General features: G+C 41.0%; 1 protein-coding gene across 1 annotated transcript in view; it reads right to left on the bottom strand.

Moving 5' to 3' along the window:
- Positions 1–4,109: 4,109 nt before the first annotated feature.
- The window catches only part of LOC124116940, a 50,051-nt gene continuing 37,827 nt past the window's right edge, over positions 4,110–16,333 (bottom strand). Inside the window, exons 24-26 of the mRNA XM_048391320.1 lie at positions 14,121–14,175; positions 13,611–13,664; positions 4,110–5,071 (exon numbers count right to left, since the gene is read on the bottom strand). Coding sequence (XP_048247277.1) covers positions 4,377–5,071; positions 13,611–13,664; positions 14,121–14,175 — 804 coding nt within the window. The 3' untranslated portion in view covers positions 4,110–4,376. The remainder of the gene's footprint in view (positions 5,072–13,610; positions 13,665–14,120; positions 14,176–16,333) is intronic.

Below are 16,333 nucleotides of genomic sequence, written 5' to 3'. Positions count from 1 at the left end.
GGAGACACGCAGACTGGCCACTTAAATCGGCTTCATACAACATGTGCCGACCGCAGGAATCGAACCAGGGATCTCTCGTGTACATGGCCGACACCTTTTCCATTGAGCTATCCCGCCGCGTGCGCCACTATTGTTTTAAAGTTCATACACGACATGCAATAATTTACTGGATTCCTGTCTGATATGAACGAGTAGACACGTGGAGGCCAAGTCCTCGCCGATGCAGTGATTGGGAAATAGTTACAAGCTTCAAATATTAATATAATTATCAAAAGGTGATCATAATGTGCAATCTGCAACTGCTTATCTTGTCACTATCATAACGTACAAAATATGTATCTTTTAAATTTATTCAACAGTATCCGTTCACATGTATAGCCTACTGGTCATGGACTGTGCCCAAATGGGCCAATAACACTTTGCTTAATTACATTAGCGACAATTTTACTTGCTAACTTGTTGATGGGACCTATCTTGATTATGTTTAATGCATTTGCTCATAATATCTTCATTTTCTAAAGTACTGTATACACTTGCGACAACAACCGCTTGATCTGTGTTGTACATGAATAAGTTCCAAACTAAAATCGGCACAGAATATCAATGGACCTCACCGTCAATGATACCGGCATTTCACGTATATAAAACTCAGACTCCTAATATACAGAAAATAAAACCTTCAGGGAAATTTTGAATTATCCTTCATTAACAAAACAACAAACTGAATGAAATATTAGTTTAATGCATAGTATAGTATAAATTGCGCTGTCATCAAAGACAGCGATCATATGTCATTAGATGTACACACTGTATATCGTTGCTCAGAAATAAACTGTATCTTCGGCACGTCATCCAAGCTTTCACAATTCTTTTTTTAAAAGAGTAATGAGTTTTTACAATATTGTTGAAAATTGTTTGCAGGGATATTTATGATAGCGGCAGTTTCAAGATAGAGGATTGTGTCATTCTAAAAACGATGTACGGAAGTAAGAGGTTGGATGCGGTGTTGAGCTTTCAAGCTTCCATATTTCGAAACAGATTTCGCACGTGAGAAGTAGGGAGCGGTGTAGAGCTTTCAAGGTTTCTATCTTTCCCCAAAACGTTTGAAAAATGAATTGTCATGTGTTATATATGTTGAACCGCTCAACAAACTACAGCAAATGTCATTACAGTTTTGGTTTAGTTGATGAGTAATTGCCATAATATGGCTGCTGCGGGAATGAACGAATTCGAGAACCTCAAGTCTCAAGTCTTTATTTCAGTATTTTAGGCCTCCGGCCCAGGGAACGTATTACAAGCATAGAAGGCATGAATATCAATTATATGACACATCACTCTTTACTTGTGGATACATAAAGCATCATTCAGTGAGTGAGTGAGTTAAGATTTAACGTCACACCGGCAGTATTTCAGCCATATCGTGACGAGCATCATTCAGTACATCTATAGGGCACTACAAAGTTGTTCAAGTATCAAGTTCAAGTAACTTTCAGAAAAGCTTTCTTAACTGGTGTTCTACATACATAGAGAAAGCCACAGTTTCAAACAAACTATTTTCAGTCAATATTTCAACACATATGTCCACATGTCTGGATGCTTAAGATGGCCAAAGCTTGTATCGCTGTTACAATGAACGTGTAGTAATAACATGCACTTCATCTTCTGTAACAAATGTAGATTTTTATTACAAAATTTAAAAATCCAGGCTTTTGGGTCTATTCCACTCCACGATTTCTGCATCTGTATCTACACAGCTCAACTCTTAATCTTTTACTTGCAAAGATGAGTAGATTTCCTTTTCTCTGGTACTATAAAGGATTTAACCACCATAATTTCTTTATCAAACATAAGGCAGGTTGTACATCACCAGTCAGGTTTGTCACCTGCAATCATTCTTTAAGAGAAACAAGAATTAGAGCATATTTTTTAAGTTTTGGTACTTTTGATAAAATGACACGACATGTACTTTGGCTTTTCTGCTTGTTGTGCTGAGTGTATTTCTGGCCTTATACCATAAAAAGTTTCGTGCAAAAATTACACCCAAATACTTGCGAAACAATTTAAACCATCATATCTCATTATATTTTTGTCTGATTACACCACCTTTTAAAAAAAACATTACTTTGGTCATGTCTAAATTAATTCTTAAACCATACAAAAAATTTTTTCTAACTTTATCACCTACATTGGCAATGACATCAGCAATGAGGTAATGGTTTCAGCAAATTCATTCACAAATATGGATTACCGTTTTCATTAAGTAACAAAGTAAGCAGTAGAGGACTGATCCTGCACCCTTGCCTTGCGACCACTGTACATTCGAAGTAATCTGATATTGTAAAGCAATCTACCAACACACAAGATTAAATATCCGTATTAGTAAGAGATACAGTTATAACATTTAAGATTTATTTCAATTCATAGACCCTTTATCTATAAAACAATGATTTCTTGTAAAAAAATGAAGAAACCACAACGGAATAATGATACTCATTCACAATTAACAACGTAAATATCAAGTCATAATCACAGGTGAAAACAAACGCAGTTTTTACATATTCATGTGTCTAAATATAGAATACAATCAACAGTAGGGGCATGTTGATTGGAGCGACCGTGATGACTTCATCTGGATCGCAATCTCACGTAAGTGTAGTTCTCTACTTTAAATTTCCATAAATGCATTGTGGGACTTAATAAAAAAAATGATATTGTAAACATATATGGTCACATTATTGACAGTGTCTGCTCCAGAGAAATTGGTTATTTTGATAAACGAACAAATGCATGTATATCATCGCAATGTAAACCATAACAACTGTTCGTCAATATCGATAGCATATGGCCATTACAGGAATTGCACATGTGGACTGCCTTTAATTGTAACAAAGTGAAATAAAAGTTCATAAATGATTACTATAATAGGAACATGAATGTTAAAGCTGATATTTGTTATGGTCAAATACATATTTATGGTAAATCTACATAGATAACCATATAAACCAGATACAATAACATATTGTATATACTCTATAGAGAAAGGCAAACAAATAGAGGCCACAATTTGGACTAATATGCCATAACACATTGCATATAAGAATATTAAAAAATACATAAACATACATTTATTACACGCATAAGTTTTGTAAGAGTAGGAAACGTGATTTGTCACCCCTTTTTGTAATGGTTGAGACTTCACTGCATGTGTCATGCCTTCAGTGGTCTATACATGATGCATGATTGTTTGAAGCATTATAGACCCCTGAAGATCCGGGGTAGAATAGGTCTTCAACAACCCACGCTGGCCGCAAGAGGCGACTAACGGGATCGGGTTGTCAGGCTCACTGACTTAGTTGATACATGTCATCGTATCCGAATTGCGTGGGTCGATGCTCATGACGTCAGTCACTGTATTGTCTGGTCCAGATTCGATTATTTACAGACCGCTGTCATACATCTGCAAATTGCTGAGTGTGGCAAACAAACAAACTAAACAACAAAAACACAAATTAAAGCCTTATAGGTTAATCGTAAGAGATTCCATGGAATTATTTTTGCGTTTTCATGTTGCCTTAAACCTGACGGACAACTGTTTCCTGATTGGCTGATAAAAAAATGTGCGGGGCTTGTGCTGCATTATTGTCCTTAACAATGTCACTTTTTTCGCTTCGTTGACCACAGTTTCTTTTGTAAATTACTAAATGACCGGCCTGTGACGTTAATTTGTTTTTTGTGTGTTTTTGTTTGTTTGTTTGTTTGTTTGTTTGTGTGTGTGTTTGTGTGTGTGTGTGTGTGTGTGTGTGTGTGTGTGTGTGTGTGTGTGTGTGTGTGTGTGTGTGTGTGTGTGTGTGTGTGTGTGTGTGTGTGTGTGTTGGTTTGTTTGTTTATCAAATATTGTTTGTGCACTCCACCACAGCACAGCATGTTTCAATCTCTTGGGGGCGTCGGATAGATGTAGGTCCCACAATCCCTTGATGTTGCTATAAATGACCAGGTGGATTCAATACAGCTGTAATACACAGACAAGTGAAGTGAGATAAAGAAAATTGCTAATTGAAACAATTTTTGTAAAACTGCGCTTCACTCATTTTCACATCACATCAAATCTCAAAACATCACACAGTGTCTCATATTGGAAGTCACTACAGCAATACTGTCAACATACAGATACTCATGTGATAATTCTAAATACTTTTTATACACAGTCTCTCGTGTCGCAAACCATCACGTTTAGCTAACTTTGTTAGTTTTTGTAACATGAAATAGGAAACAAACCGGACTCGTATATGTCCGCTTCACTCAGTTCAGTTCTCGTCATTGACACAGCAGATTCTACAACCTTGAATTACACTGCTAACTTCACACAGCGTCATGTCCTAAGTCAGCGCATCGTGAATCAGTGACTTCTTGGTGTCGGTGATGACGATGTCTTCCCCGCTGATCAGTTTCATGTTGATAGTGTAGTACTCTGGCCACCACCCCACACTAAACATGGGGTACATGTCTTCCCTAAACGTCTCATTATACTTGGCTAAAACAACGCCCCTGTTCAGATCAATGAAGGCAAGTTTGCCCCTCCCCACATCCAGCACAACACCATAGTGGAGGGTGGCCTGTGTGCCGGGAGTGCGGGATATGGTGTTCTGCTGACACTCGCCCGGCTCCCTGTCCCGCCACACCGTGGTGCAGAGACTCATCCCGTGTCTGCCACATCTCCCTACACGGACATCCCAGGAGCGAGGCTGTAGAGAAGTCCACCAGTTACTGTCCACCTGTCCTGCCTCCCTCAGCCCCATCTCCAGGACAGGCCACCACGTCAACAACTCTCCATCCATCACCCTCACCCTGGTTAGTGTCTCCCAGTATCTGGGAGTACTGTATACCGGGATGAGAGTGGGATGGGGTGGAGGAAGGGGGATGGGGGTGGAGGCACAGGTCCCCCTATACTTCCGTAGCCTGCGCCTGTTATCATCAGGCCGTGTGTCGGGCCGCGAGTTGACCAGCTCACCGTCTGTAGTAACGTGGCACCAATCTGTGTTGGCTCGAGCGGCGTCCAGATGTAGTTTAGGACCTGGAAATATAGATGGTGTTTGTTGTGTGATAAGTTTATTTACTGTAGAGACAAAGTCGGACATTTATTGTGAATCTCATGATGTTATCTGTGAACAGCGTCCTAAATGTTCGACTGTGAGTTTCACCAAGTTTGTCAATTAGGTCACTATTGTGAATGATAGCGAAATAAATATACTGCAAAACTATTTGTATGTGAATTCTAAATGTATTTTATACAAGGTTACATGGTTTAATGATCAAATCAACACCATATAAAACAATTTTTGACAAACATTAGTTCCGCTCTGTTGCTGTGATATAGAAGTCAGACATCGAGGCTCTTTGTCAAAATAAGCAGTAATATTTACATAACTTCATGTTTAAATACCACTGTGTGAATTCTAAACTTCTCTTGTACAATAGAGAATACAATGAAACAGAAAACTACATCAAGTTGAGACATTTTGACATTTGTACAGACAACAGACATCACATGAACAGGTAACTTCTATGTCCGCTTCAGTCACTTTCACAGTCACACCATCACACTCGCTGGGCGGAGAGGCTGTCTTGTCTACTGGCGGGGAATGGCGGGGTGTATGTTATAACTATACGTGTGGGAATTCTAAATGTTTATTACACATAATTACAATGATTGATAAATGAATAACACCAAAATAATATATTTATTACATTTGATATCAACATTGTTTTGTATATCTACACTGATGTGTGAGAAAACTTTCACCGACACAGTTCAATAGTAAAGTAATACATCATATTCATATTGCCTCACTTAACCTATCTCTGAGTTGATATTTCATTCAAAATCCTCTTCAATCGTGCTGTTTGTAATCATGTATTTTTAAGTAAAGTAGCGTCTGTGGGAGCATTGCACAGCATCCAACTCATTCGTACCATCACCGATGTAATGTTTTATCACTCTCTTTTGATGTGCTTCACCTTTTCACATACTTTTACTGACTTAGGGACATAACAATAATAATATGAAAGTTGTATATGGTGTGTTATTAATAACATTTATTTCCATACAATACTTTTATTACCTTCTCAATCATAGTGTAGTTCATTACTGCTGCATCAACGCAGACATATAGTTTGCTATACATGCAATTAAAAAGCAGGTGAGAGATCTATTTTTGTGTTATTCAGGATTCAAGAAACTTAAAGTTCAGATTACGCACAAATAGCACTTCGTTAGTGATTAGCATATACTGATGTAATTTATTAAATCTAGTTATGATGTAACTCATTGTTTTCAAATTATGTTGAATAAAGACAAATCACAGACGATTATGCAGTGTATTATGTCTACATACTTATATCACAAATACCCTGGACTCATACGTCAACATAGCTTCTTACAGAGGCCGAATTGAAATACGCTACTTCAAGACTGACGACGTGCAATCAAATTACATTCGAGCGAGAAGAAGAGTTATGATAACACAGATAACGGAACTTTGGCAGCTAATGGTTTCAATGTATTTATCGTAATTGAATGATGATATAATACACTGGATGGTCGAGGATGAGGTCATGGTAGAATAATATTTTGCTTTTGTAACTATCTACACATTTTTTTATAATAGTGGGTGAGTGAGTGAGTGAGTATGGTTTTACGCCGCCTTTAGCACTATTCCGGCAATATCACGGCGGGGTACACCAGAAATGGGCTTCACATATTGCACCTATGTTGGGAATTGAACCTGGGTCTTCGGCGTGACAAGCTAACGCTTTAACCACTAGGCTACCCGATCCTCTTATTTGATAATAACTCATATTGCCTGGGATCATGACATAAACACGCATACATGAGCCGAGAACTTTAACTCTTAATTCCGACACTAAACTATATGAAAATGGATCTAGCGTCGCTTTTATATATAGTTTAATATACTTTTAATGTGTTCCTGATCATAGTATAGTTAATTGATGTGTTGTAAAACCAGATGAGGTGTAATGAACGATTCAAGAAAATTAGATGTAACGTAGATTTCATCTAAGAGTTCGGATTACGCGCAAATGGCATTTCGTATATGATTACGTGTACTAATCAATTCTAATAAAACGTAAATATAGTCATAATAGATCTAAATCCTTTGCAAAGTATGTTCAATTCTGACCTTTTGTCACTAAATATACATATAAATGCATAATCAAGTTTCCTTTGTACGAGACAATGAAAGCAGTGTTTTCATGAAAATATAACATAAACTAAATGCCAATGATTGTCACTGACCTTGTGATGAACAAGAAATAAAGACTCAAGGTTTATAACAGCCAACGTCTCGCACAGCTGTCATTTTGTACCACAAATAAGTTTTATCATGACGGCACTTTAGTTCTCTACTTATAGTTTCATTTTTGAATCAATATCCGCATAGTGCAATCGCAGTCGTTAGCTGGCTCTGCAATAAATGAGGAAGTGCGCCCACATGTTTCATGATATCACTGCCTCCTTTGATTAGCTGATGAATGTCTATCGATGTGATTTGAGATTATGAATACACGGAGATGTCAAGGGGAATTGTTGTAACCATACTGGAACATATACAACGGTCACTAGATTCCACTGTCTGATAAAACCAGCTGATCAAAGCTTTCCCCGTATCGTACCTCGGGCAAATATTTTCACTCCGTTTGTATTCACTAACCCGGAAGTGTGACGTTATTCACATTTGCAAAACAGAGGTGCTCGTGTTAGTCCGCCTGTGTTATTTTATGAGAGAGGGAGAGGGAACCAACGTGCAACCACGTACAATATTACATAAAGTTACCGAGTATATGCAGTTAACCAGCGCGCAACAATGTGAAACATTGCCCAGTGTATTCAGTAAACCAATGTGTAAGTGAAACGGCACCTAGTGTGCAATGAACCCATGTGCAACAACCTGAAACACTGTATGCAGTGCACGCATCTGCAATAATTGAAACATTACGGAGCGTATTCAGTGAACCCCAGTGCAACCAAATGAAACATTACCAAGTGTATTCAGTGAACCTGTTTGTGACTATCTGTATCATTACCGAGTGGACTTAGTGAACCCATGTCCAACAAACTGAAACATTGCCGAGTGTATCCAGTGAACCCGTGTGCAAGCACCTGAACCAATGCCAAGTGTATTCAGGGAACCCAAGTGGAACCAAATGTAACATTACCAAGTGTATTCAGTGAACCCGTGTACAAACGCCTGACACATTACCCAGTGTATTCAGTGAACCCGTGTACAAACACCTGACACATTACAGAGTGTATTCCGTGAACCCCAGTGCAACTAAATGAAATAATACCCAGTGTATTCAGTGAACCCGTTTGCGATCATCTGTATCATTACCGAGCGGAACTGGTGAAGCCGTATCCAACAAACTGAAATATTACCGAGTGTATTCAGTAAACAATGTGTGCAGGCACCTGAAACATTACTGAGTGTATTCAGTGAAGCAATGTGCAACCCCCTTAAACATTACCAAGTGTATTCAGTGAACCCGTCTGCGACCACCTGAAACATTACTGAGTGTATACACCCAACCCGTGTGCGACTACCTGAAACATTACTGACTGTATTCAGTGAACACGTGTGCAACCACCTGAAACATTACCGAGTGTATTCAGTGAACCCGTGTGCAAACACCTGAAACATTACTGAGCGTATTCAGAGAACCCGTGTGCGTCCACCTGAAACATTACTGAGTGTATTCAGAGAACCCGCGTGCAACCACCTGAAACATTACTGCGTGTATTTAGTGAGCCCGTGTGCACCCACATTTAACATTACCGAGTGTATTCAGTGAACCCGTGTGCAACAAACTGAAACAGTATCTAGTGTAATCAGTGAACCCGTGTGCAACCAAATGAAACATTATCGAGTGAACCCATTTGTGGCCAAATTAAAAATTATCGAGTGAACCCATGTGTAGCCAAATGAAAGATTATTGAGTGTGTCTAGTGAACCCGTGTGTAGACAAATGAAAGCTTGTCGATTGTATTCAGTGAACCCGTGTGAGATGACCTGGAACATTACCGATTGTATTCAGTGAACCCGTGTGCAACCACCTGAAACATTACCGAATGTATTCAGTGAACCAGTGTGCAACCACGTGAAATATTACCAAGTGTATTCAGTGAACCAGTGTGCAACCAACTGAAACATTACCGATTGTATTCAGTGAACACGTGCGCAGCCAAATAAAACATTATCAAGTGTATTCAGTGAACCCATGTGCAACTATCTGAATTATAACCGAGTGTATTCAGTGAACCCATGTGCAACTATCTGAAAAATAACCGAGTGTATTCAGTGAACCCTTGTGCAACAAACTGAAAAATATCTAGCGTAATCAGTCACGCAGTGTGCAACCAAATGAAACATTATCGGGTGAACCCATGTTTAGCAAAATGAAACATTATTGAGTGTGTCCAGTGAACCCATGTGACGACAAATGAAACCTTGCCGATTGTATTCAGTGAACCCGTGTGCAATCACCTGAATCATTACCGATTGTATTCAGTGAACCTTTGTGCAAACACCTGAAACATTACCGAGTGTATTCAGTGAACCTATGTGCAACCATCTGAAACATTACCGAGTGTTTTCAGGGAATCCGTGTGGAGCCACTACAAACATTACCGATTGTATTTAGCGAACCCGTGTGAGAACACCTGAAACATAACCGAGTATATTCAGTGAATACGTGTGCAACAAACTGAAAGAGTATCTAGCGTAATCAGTCAACCAGTATGCAACCAAATGAAACATTTTTCGAGTGAACCCATGTGTAGCCAAATGAAACATTATTAATTGTGTCCAGTGAACCCGTGTGTAGACAAATGAAACCTTCCGGATTGTATTCAGTGAACCCGTGTGCAATCACCTGAATCTTTACCGAGTGATGTCAGTGAACCAGTGTGCAACCATGTGAAACATTACCTAGTGTATTCAGTGAACCCGTGTGCAACCATTTTTAACCTTACCTAGTGTATTCAGTGAACCTATGTGCAACTATCTGAAACATTACCGAGTGTTTTCAGTGAACCCGTGTGCGACCATCTAAAACATTACCGAGTGTATTCAGTGAACCCGTGTGCAGCCACCAGAAACATTACCGAGTGTATTCAGTGAACCCGTGTGCAGTCACTGGAAACATTACCGAGTGTATTCAGAGAAACCTTAACCAATCACCTGAAAAATTACCGAGTATTTTAGTGAACCCGTGTGCAAACACCTGAAACATTAACGAGTGTTTTCAGTGAACCTGTGTGGAGCCACTAGAAACATTACCGAGTGTTTTCCGTGAACCCGTGTGCAACCATTATAAACTTTAACGAGTGTATTCAATGAACCCGTGTGCAACTATCTGAAACATTATCGAGTGTTTTCAGTGAACCCGTGAGCAGTCACTTGACACACTACCGTGTATTGAGTGAATCCGTGTGCAACCACCTGAAATATTACCGAGTGTATTCAATGAACCCGTGTGCAACTATCTGAAAAATTATCGAGCGTCTTCAGTGAACCCGTGTTGAGCCACTAGAAACATTACCGAGTGTATTCAGAGAACCCGTGTGCAAACACCTGAAACATTACCGAGTGTTTTCAGTGAACCCGTGTGTAATGACCTGACACATTACCGAGTGTTTTCAGTGAACCCGTGTGTAATGACCTGACACATTACCGAGTGTTTCAGTGAACCCGTGTGCAACCATCTGAAACATTACCTAGTCTATTCAGTGAACCTATGTGCAACTATCTAAAACATTACCGAGTGTTTTCAGTGAACCCGTGTGCAACCATTTGAAACATTACCGAGTGTATTCAGTGAACCTATGTGCAACTATCTGAAACATTACGGAGTGTTTTCAGTAAAGCACTAGTGTGCAAACATCTGAAACATTACCGAGTGTATTCAGTGAACCCGTGTGCAAACACCTGAAACTTTAACGAGTGTTATCAGTGAACCCGTGTGCAACCATCTGAAACATTATCGAGTGTATTCAGTGATCCCATGTGCAGCTACTTGAAACATTACCGAGTGTATTCAGTGAACACGTGTGCAGCCACCAGAATTATTGGCGAGTGTAATCAGTGAACCGGTGTGTAATGACCTGAAACATTACCGACTGTTTTCAGTGAACCCGTGTGCTACAACCTGAGACTTTACGGAGTGTATTGACTGAACCTGTGTGCATCAAAACGAAACATTACTGAGTGTATCGAGTGTCTTCAGTGAACCCGTGTGCAGTCACTTAAAACATTACTGAGTGTTTTCAGTTAATTTGTGTGCAGCCAAATGAATCATTATCGAGTGTATTCAGTGAACACGTGGGCGGTCACTAAAAACATTACCGTGTGTAGTCAGTGAACCCATGTGCAACCATATGGGACACTACCAAGCATATTTCAGTGAACGTGTGTGCTACTACCTGAAACATTATCGAATTTATGCAGAGAACCCGTGTACAGTCACTTGAAAAATTATCGAGTGAATTCAGTGAACCCATAAGCTACCACCAGAAACATTATCGAGTGTATTCATTGAACCCGTGTGCGACCATTTAAAACATAACCGAGTGTATTCAGTGAATCCGTGTGCAGTCACAAGAAACATAACCGAGTGTTTTCAGTGAACCCGTGTGCAACCATCTGAAACATTACCGAGTGTATTCAGTGAACCCGTGTGCAACCATCTGAAACATTACCGAGTGTATTCAGTGAACCTGTATGCAGCCATCTGAAACATTACCAAGTGTATTCAGTGAACCCGTGTGCAACCACCTGAAACATTACAAAGTGTATTCAGTGAACACGTGTGTAACCAAATGAAACATTTTCAAGCGTATCCAGTGAACCCGTGTGCAACCATCTGAAACATTACCGAGTGTATTGACACCTGAAACATTAGTCAGTGTATTCAGTGAACCCGTGTGCAACCACCTGAAACATTACTGAGTGTCTTCAGTGAACCCGTGTGTAGCCCCCTGAATCATTACCGAGTGTATTCAGTGAACCCGTGGGCAACCACCTGAAACATTACCGAGTGCTTTGAGTGAACCACGAAACAACCTTCTGAAACACTACCGAGTGTATTCAGTGAACCCGTGTGTAGCCAAATGAAACATTTTCTAGTGCATCCAATGAACCCGTGTTCAACCATCTGAAACACTACCGAGAATTATCAGTGAATCCGCGTGAAGTCGGGTCAGCTTGCATTTGGGAGCTTCTTCCCGGCTGGTCTGTATGGCTGTGGCTGTGGTCTGGACAGATTGCTGTCCCCCGATGCGGCCTCTTGGCCCTGACTCTTCTTAGCCAATACTCTCTGCTTCTTTTTAAGCATCTCCATCTCTTGAGATATAGCGGAGAAGCGGGACTCAAACATCGACTCCATCATCCCTTTCTGCTGGTTGAAGAGCTGTTCCAACATGTTCATAGAGAACGCAGAAGTAGATTCATTCGCCGGAGTAGGTAGAGAAGCTGTGGGCCTAGTGTCAGTGGCTAGGTCTATAGCCGCAATGAGTTGACTGACTAACGGACACGCACTACCATAAGCTAACTGTGACCCTCGGCCGTGGTTCGCTGAATCAATGGTACTCGTATACGATCAGGCAAATGTTCTCAGGATCTGATTGGTAAAACGACTAGCTTCGTCGTATGTGCGCTTGTACTTGTCCGGACTGATGTCGATTTATAGTGCCCCACTCAGACATAGTATACTGCCCCCGAGCCGACCAGTCCTTGTTTTAGCCTCTTAATACCGAGCGCCAGACAGGGTAACAACAAGTACGCGGCCAGGGATCGAACCACGGACTTTCGCAGGGATACGCAGAAATAACTTAAGTTTTTCAAAATTGTAAGAGATAGTAGCTTCTAGTAATATTTGTATGAGAATATTGAACGAATTACATTACAACCGGTAGTGAAGTGTGACTGTAAATGCTATGGCTACCGACGATCTTGTTAAGGGGTATGACGGGAATTTTCAAAATTGACGTTTTTGGATCAGTAGTGCACACTACCCCTACGATCTGTCAAAAATTCATTCACTCGACAAGGCATATCGCGTATGAGTATCCAAATGCCGACTTGAGGGAGTCTGGCCCACTCCTCCCGCCCCTAGACGCTCCGCGCCTTGCAGACACCGCACCGCTAGTTCATACACAAACATTACTTGGTATTAACATTTATAGTTCTGAATCATGATCTCCTACTTTTCTAAAGAGTATATATACCGACTTGCCCAGTATCAAGAATTCCCTCACTAAATACACCACTACATACACCACCACACACCTCACTCGTAATAAGTCGAATGATTTTGTTCTCTCATTTCATTTCAATGAACAAATTCCTCATTCAAGAAAGAATGTCCAAAGTGTTATGTTTCTATGAAATGATTGATGCATTACATACAAAAGTATTGACACTCTGTTATACACATATTTGTAGCTGTAGCCCTATCAAATAAAAATAGTTCCTGCTAATGTCCGTTAATGAATACATTTGAGGTTTGTATCTTTGTATCGATTTAAGTTAACTTACACAAAACAGGAAGCCATGAACTGATATCTCCCACATTGTGGAGGGCAGAACCACCTGAAACGACCATGTAAACGTCATACGTTATGTTCACACATCCTTGCCAACACATGCAGTTTAGACATTTAAGTATGACAGGGTGCAGCATGTCTCATTCCGTAACTCAAACAAAAGATGTCAAGACAACATTGCCCTCGCCCACACTGTGAACAATACAGGGGACCATCCTTTACTAATATAAGAGACCGACGACTTGATATTCTGAAATAAATTATTGCAAGGTTCATATCTGGAAATAATCAAATATATCTGGTTTTGTAGCTGTACCTGAACACATACCCCCCCAATTATACACCATTTTTAGCATTTAGAGAGGTATGGTACCAAAGCATTGGCAATTAATAACTATGGCTGTGCTACCATCATAGGAAATTGTTTCTGTACTTGAGTATTCAAATGCATAATCAAGATTGTACAACATTTTCTCCAGTGATCTCCACAGAATATACCAACCTTGCTTCATAGAGAGAATACTGTCTTGATATGATGCCTTGTGATCTGCAATCATCTGTGTGACCAAGGAAAGTTACATGTAGTTTATCATAAGCATCTTACCATCCTAAGAAACTATGGTAACAGTCCTTACAGGATGTAACAGTCCTTACAGGGTGTAACAGGCCTTACAGGGTGTAACAGGCCTTACAGGGTGTAACAGGCCTTACAGGATGTAACAGGCCTTACAGGGTGTAACAGGCCTTACAGGATGTAACAGGCCGTGCAGGATGTAACAGGCCTTACAGAATGTAACAAGCCTTACAGGATGTAACAGGCCTTACAGGGTGTAACAGGCCTTACAGGATGTAACAGGCCTTACAGGGTGTAACAGGCCTTACAGGATGTAACAGGCCTTTCATGATGTAACAGGCCTTACAGGGTGTAACAGGCCTTACAGGGTGTAACAGGCTTTACAGGATGTAACAGGCCTTACAGGGTGTAACAGGCCTTACAGGGTGTAACAGGCCGTGTAGGATGTAACAGGCCTTACCGGATGTAACAGGCCTTACAGGATGTAACAGGCCTTTCATGATGTAACAGGCCTTACAGGGTGTAACAGGCTTTACATGATGAAACAGGCTTTACAGGATGTAACAGGCCTTACAGGGTGTAACAGGCCTTACAGGGTGTAACAGGCCTTACAGGGTGTAACAGGCCTTACAGGATGTAACAGGCCTTTCATGATGTAACAGGCCTTACAGGGTGTAACAGGCCTTACAGGGTGTAACAGGCCTTACAGGGTGTAACAGGCCTTACAGGATGTAACAGGCCTTTCATGATGTAACAGGCCTTACAGGGTGTAACAGGCCTTACAGGGTGTAACAGGCTTTACAGGATGTAACAGGCCTTACAGGGTGTAACAGGCCTTACAGGGTGTAACAGGCCTTACATGATGTAACAGGCCTTACAGGGTGTAACAGGCCTTACAGGATGTAACAGGCCTTACATGATGTAACAGGCCTTACAGGGTGTAACAGGCCTTACAGGGTGTAACAGGCCTTACAGGATGTAACAGGCCTTTCATGATGTAACAGGCCTTACAGGGTGTAACAGGCCTTACAGGGTGTAACAGGCCTTACAGGGTGTAACAGGCCTTACAGGATGTAACAGGCCTTTCATGATGTAACAGGCCTTACAGGGTGTAACAGGCCTTACAGGGTGTAACAGGCTTTACAGGATGTAACAGGCCTTACAGGGTGTAACAGGCCTTACAGGGTGTAACAGGCCTTACATGATGTAACAGGCCTTACAGGATGTAACAGGCCTTACATGATGTAACAGGCCTTACAGGGTGTAACAGGCCTTACAGGGTGTAACAGGCCTTACAGGATGTAACAGGCCTTACAGGGTGTAACATGCCTAACAGGATGTAACAGGCCTTACAGGGTGTAACAGGCCTTACAGGGTGTAACAGACCTTACATGTTTTAACAGGCCGTACAGGATGTAACAGGCCTTACAGGGTGTAACAGGCCTTACAGGGTGTAACAGGCCTTACAGGATGTAACAGGCCTTACAGGATGTAACAGGCCTTACATGATGTAACAGGCCTTACAGGGTGTAACAGACCTTACATGTTTTAACAGGCCGTACAGGATGTAACAGGCCTTACAGGGTGTAACAGGCCTTACAGGGTGTAACAGGCCTTACAGGATGTAACAGGCCTTACAGGATGTAACAGGCCTTACATGATGTAACAGGCCTTACAGGGTGTAACAGACCTTACAGGTTGTAAGAGGCCTTACAGGATGTAACAGGCCTTACAGGGTGTAACAGGCCTTACAGGGTGTAACAGGCCTTACAGGGTGTAACAGACCTTACAGGGTGTAACAGGCCTTACAGGGTGTAACAGGTCTTACAGGATGTACCAGGCCTTACAGGATGTAACAGGCCTTAAAGTACAAGGTTGCCCATAAAGGATAGGAAAGTCATGAGTAATAACTTTCCGATATTTGCACATGTGCATTTAACGTTTCTCGATGCTGATTGTCGGTAGTAGCCAGATGACATCACAGTAGTTCAACCATTTGAGCTAAACGTATTAAATTCAGCGCTGCGCGTCAGCGACACTAGTCCTCTCCATGCTGGCGAGAAATAAGGCAGAGTCTCCAGCTTTTCCTGTATGATGAAACGTAAACGTACGATGTGACTATTGGCCACTGTGATAAAGTT

This window comes from Haliotis rufescens, unplaced genomic scaffold (assembly GCF_023055435.1).
Source record: "Haliotis rufescens isolate VD_foot unplaced genomic scaffold, xgHalRufe1.0.p SCAF_9, whole genome shotgun sequence".
NCBI lineage: Eukaryota > Metazoa > Mollusca > Gastropoda > Lepetellida > Haliotidae > Haliotis > Haliotis rufescens.
The sequence above is the reverse complement of the archived record's forward strand: the minus strand, read 5'-3'. Positions and strand labels throughout refer to the sequence as shown.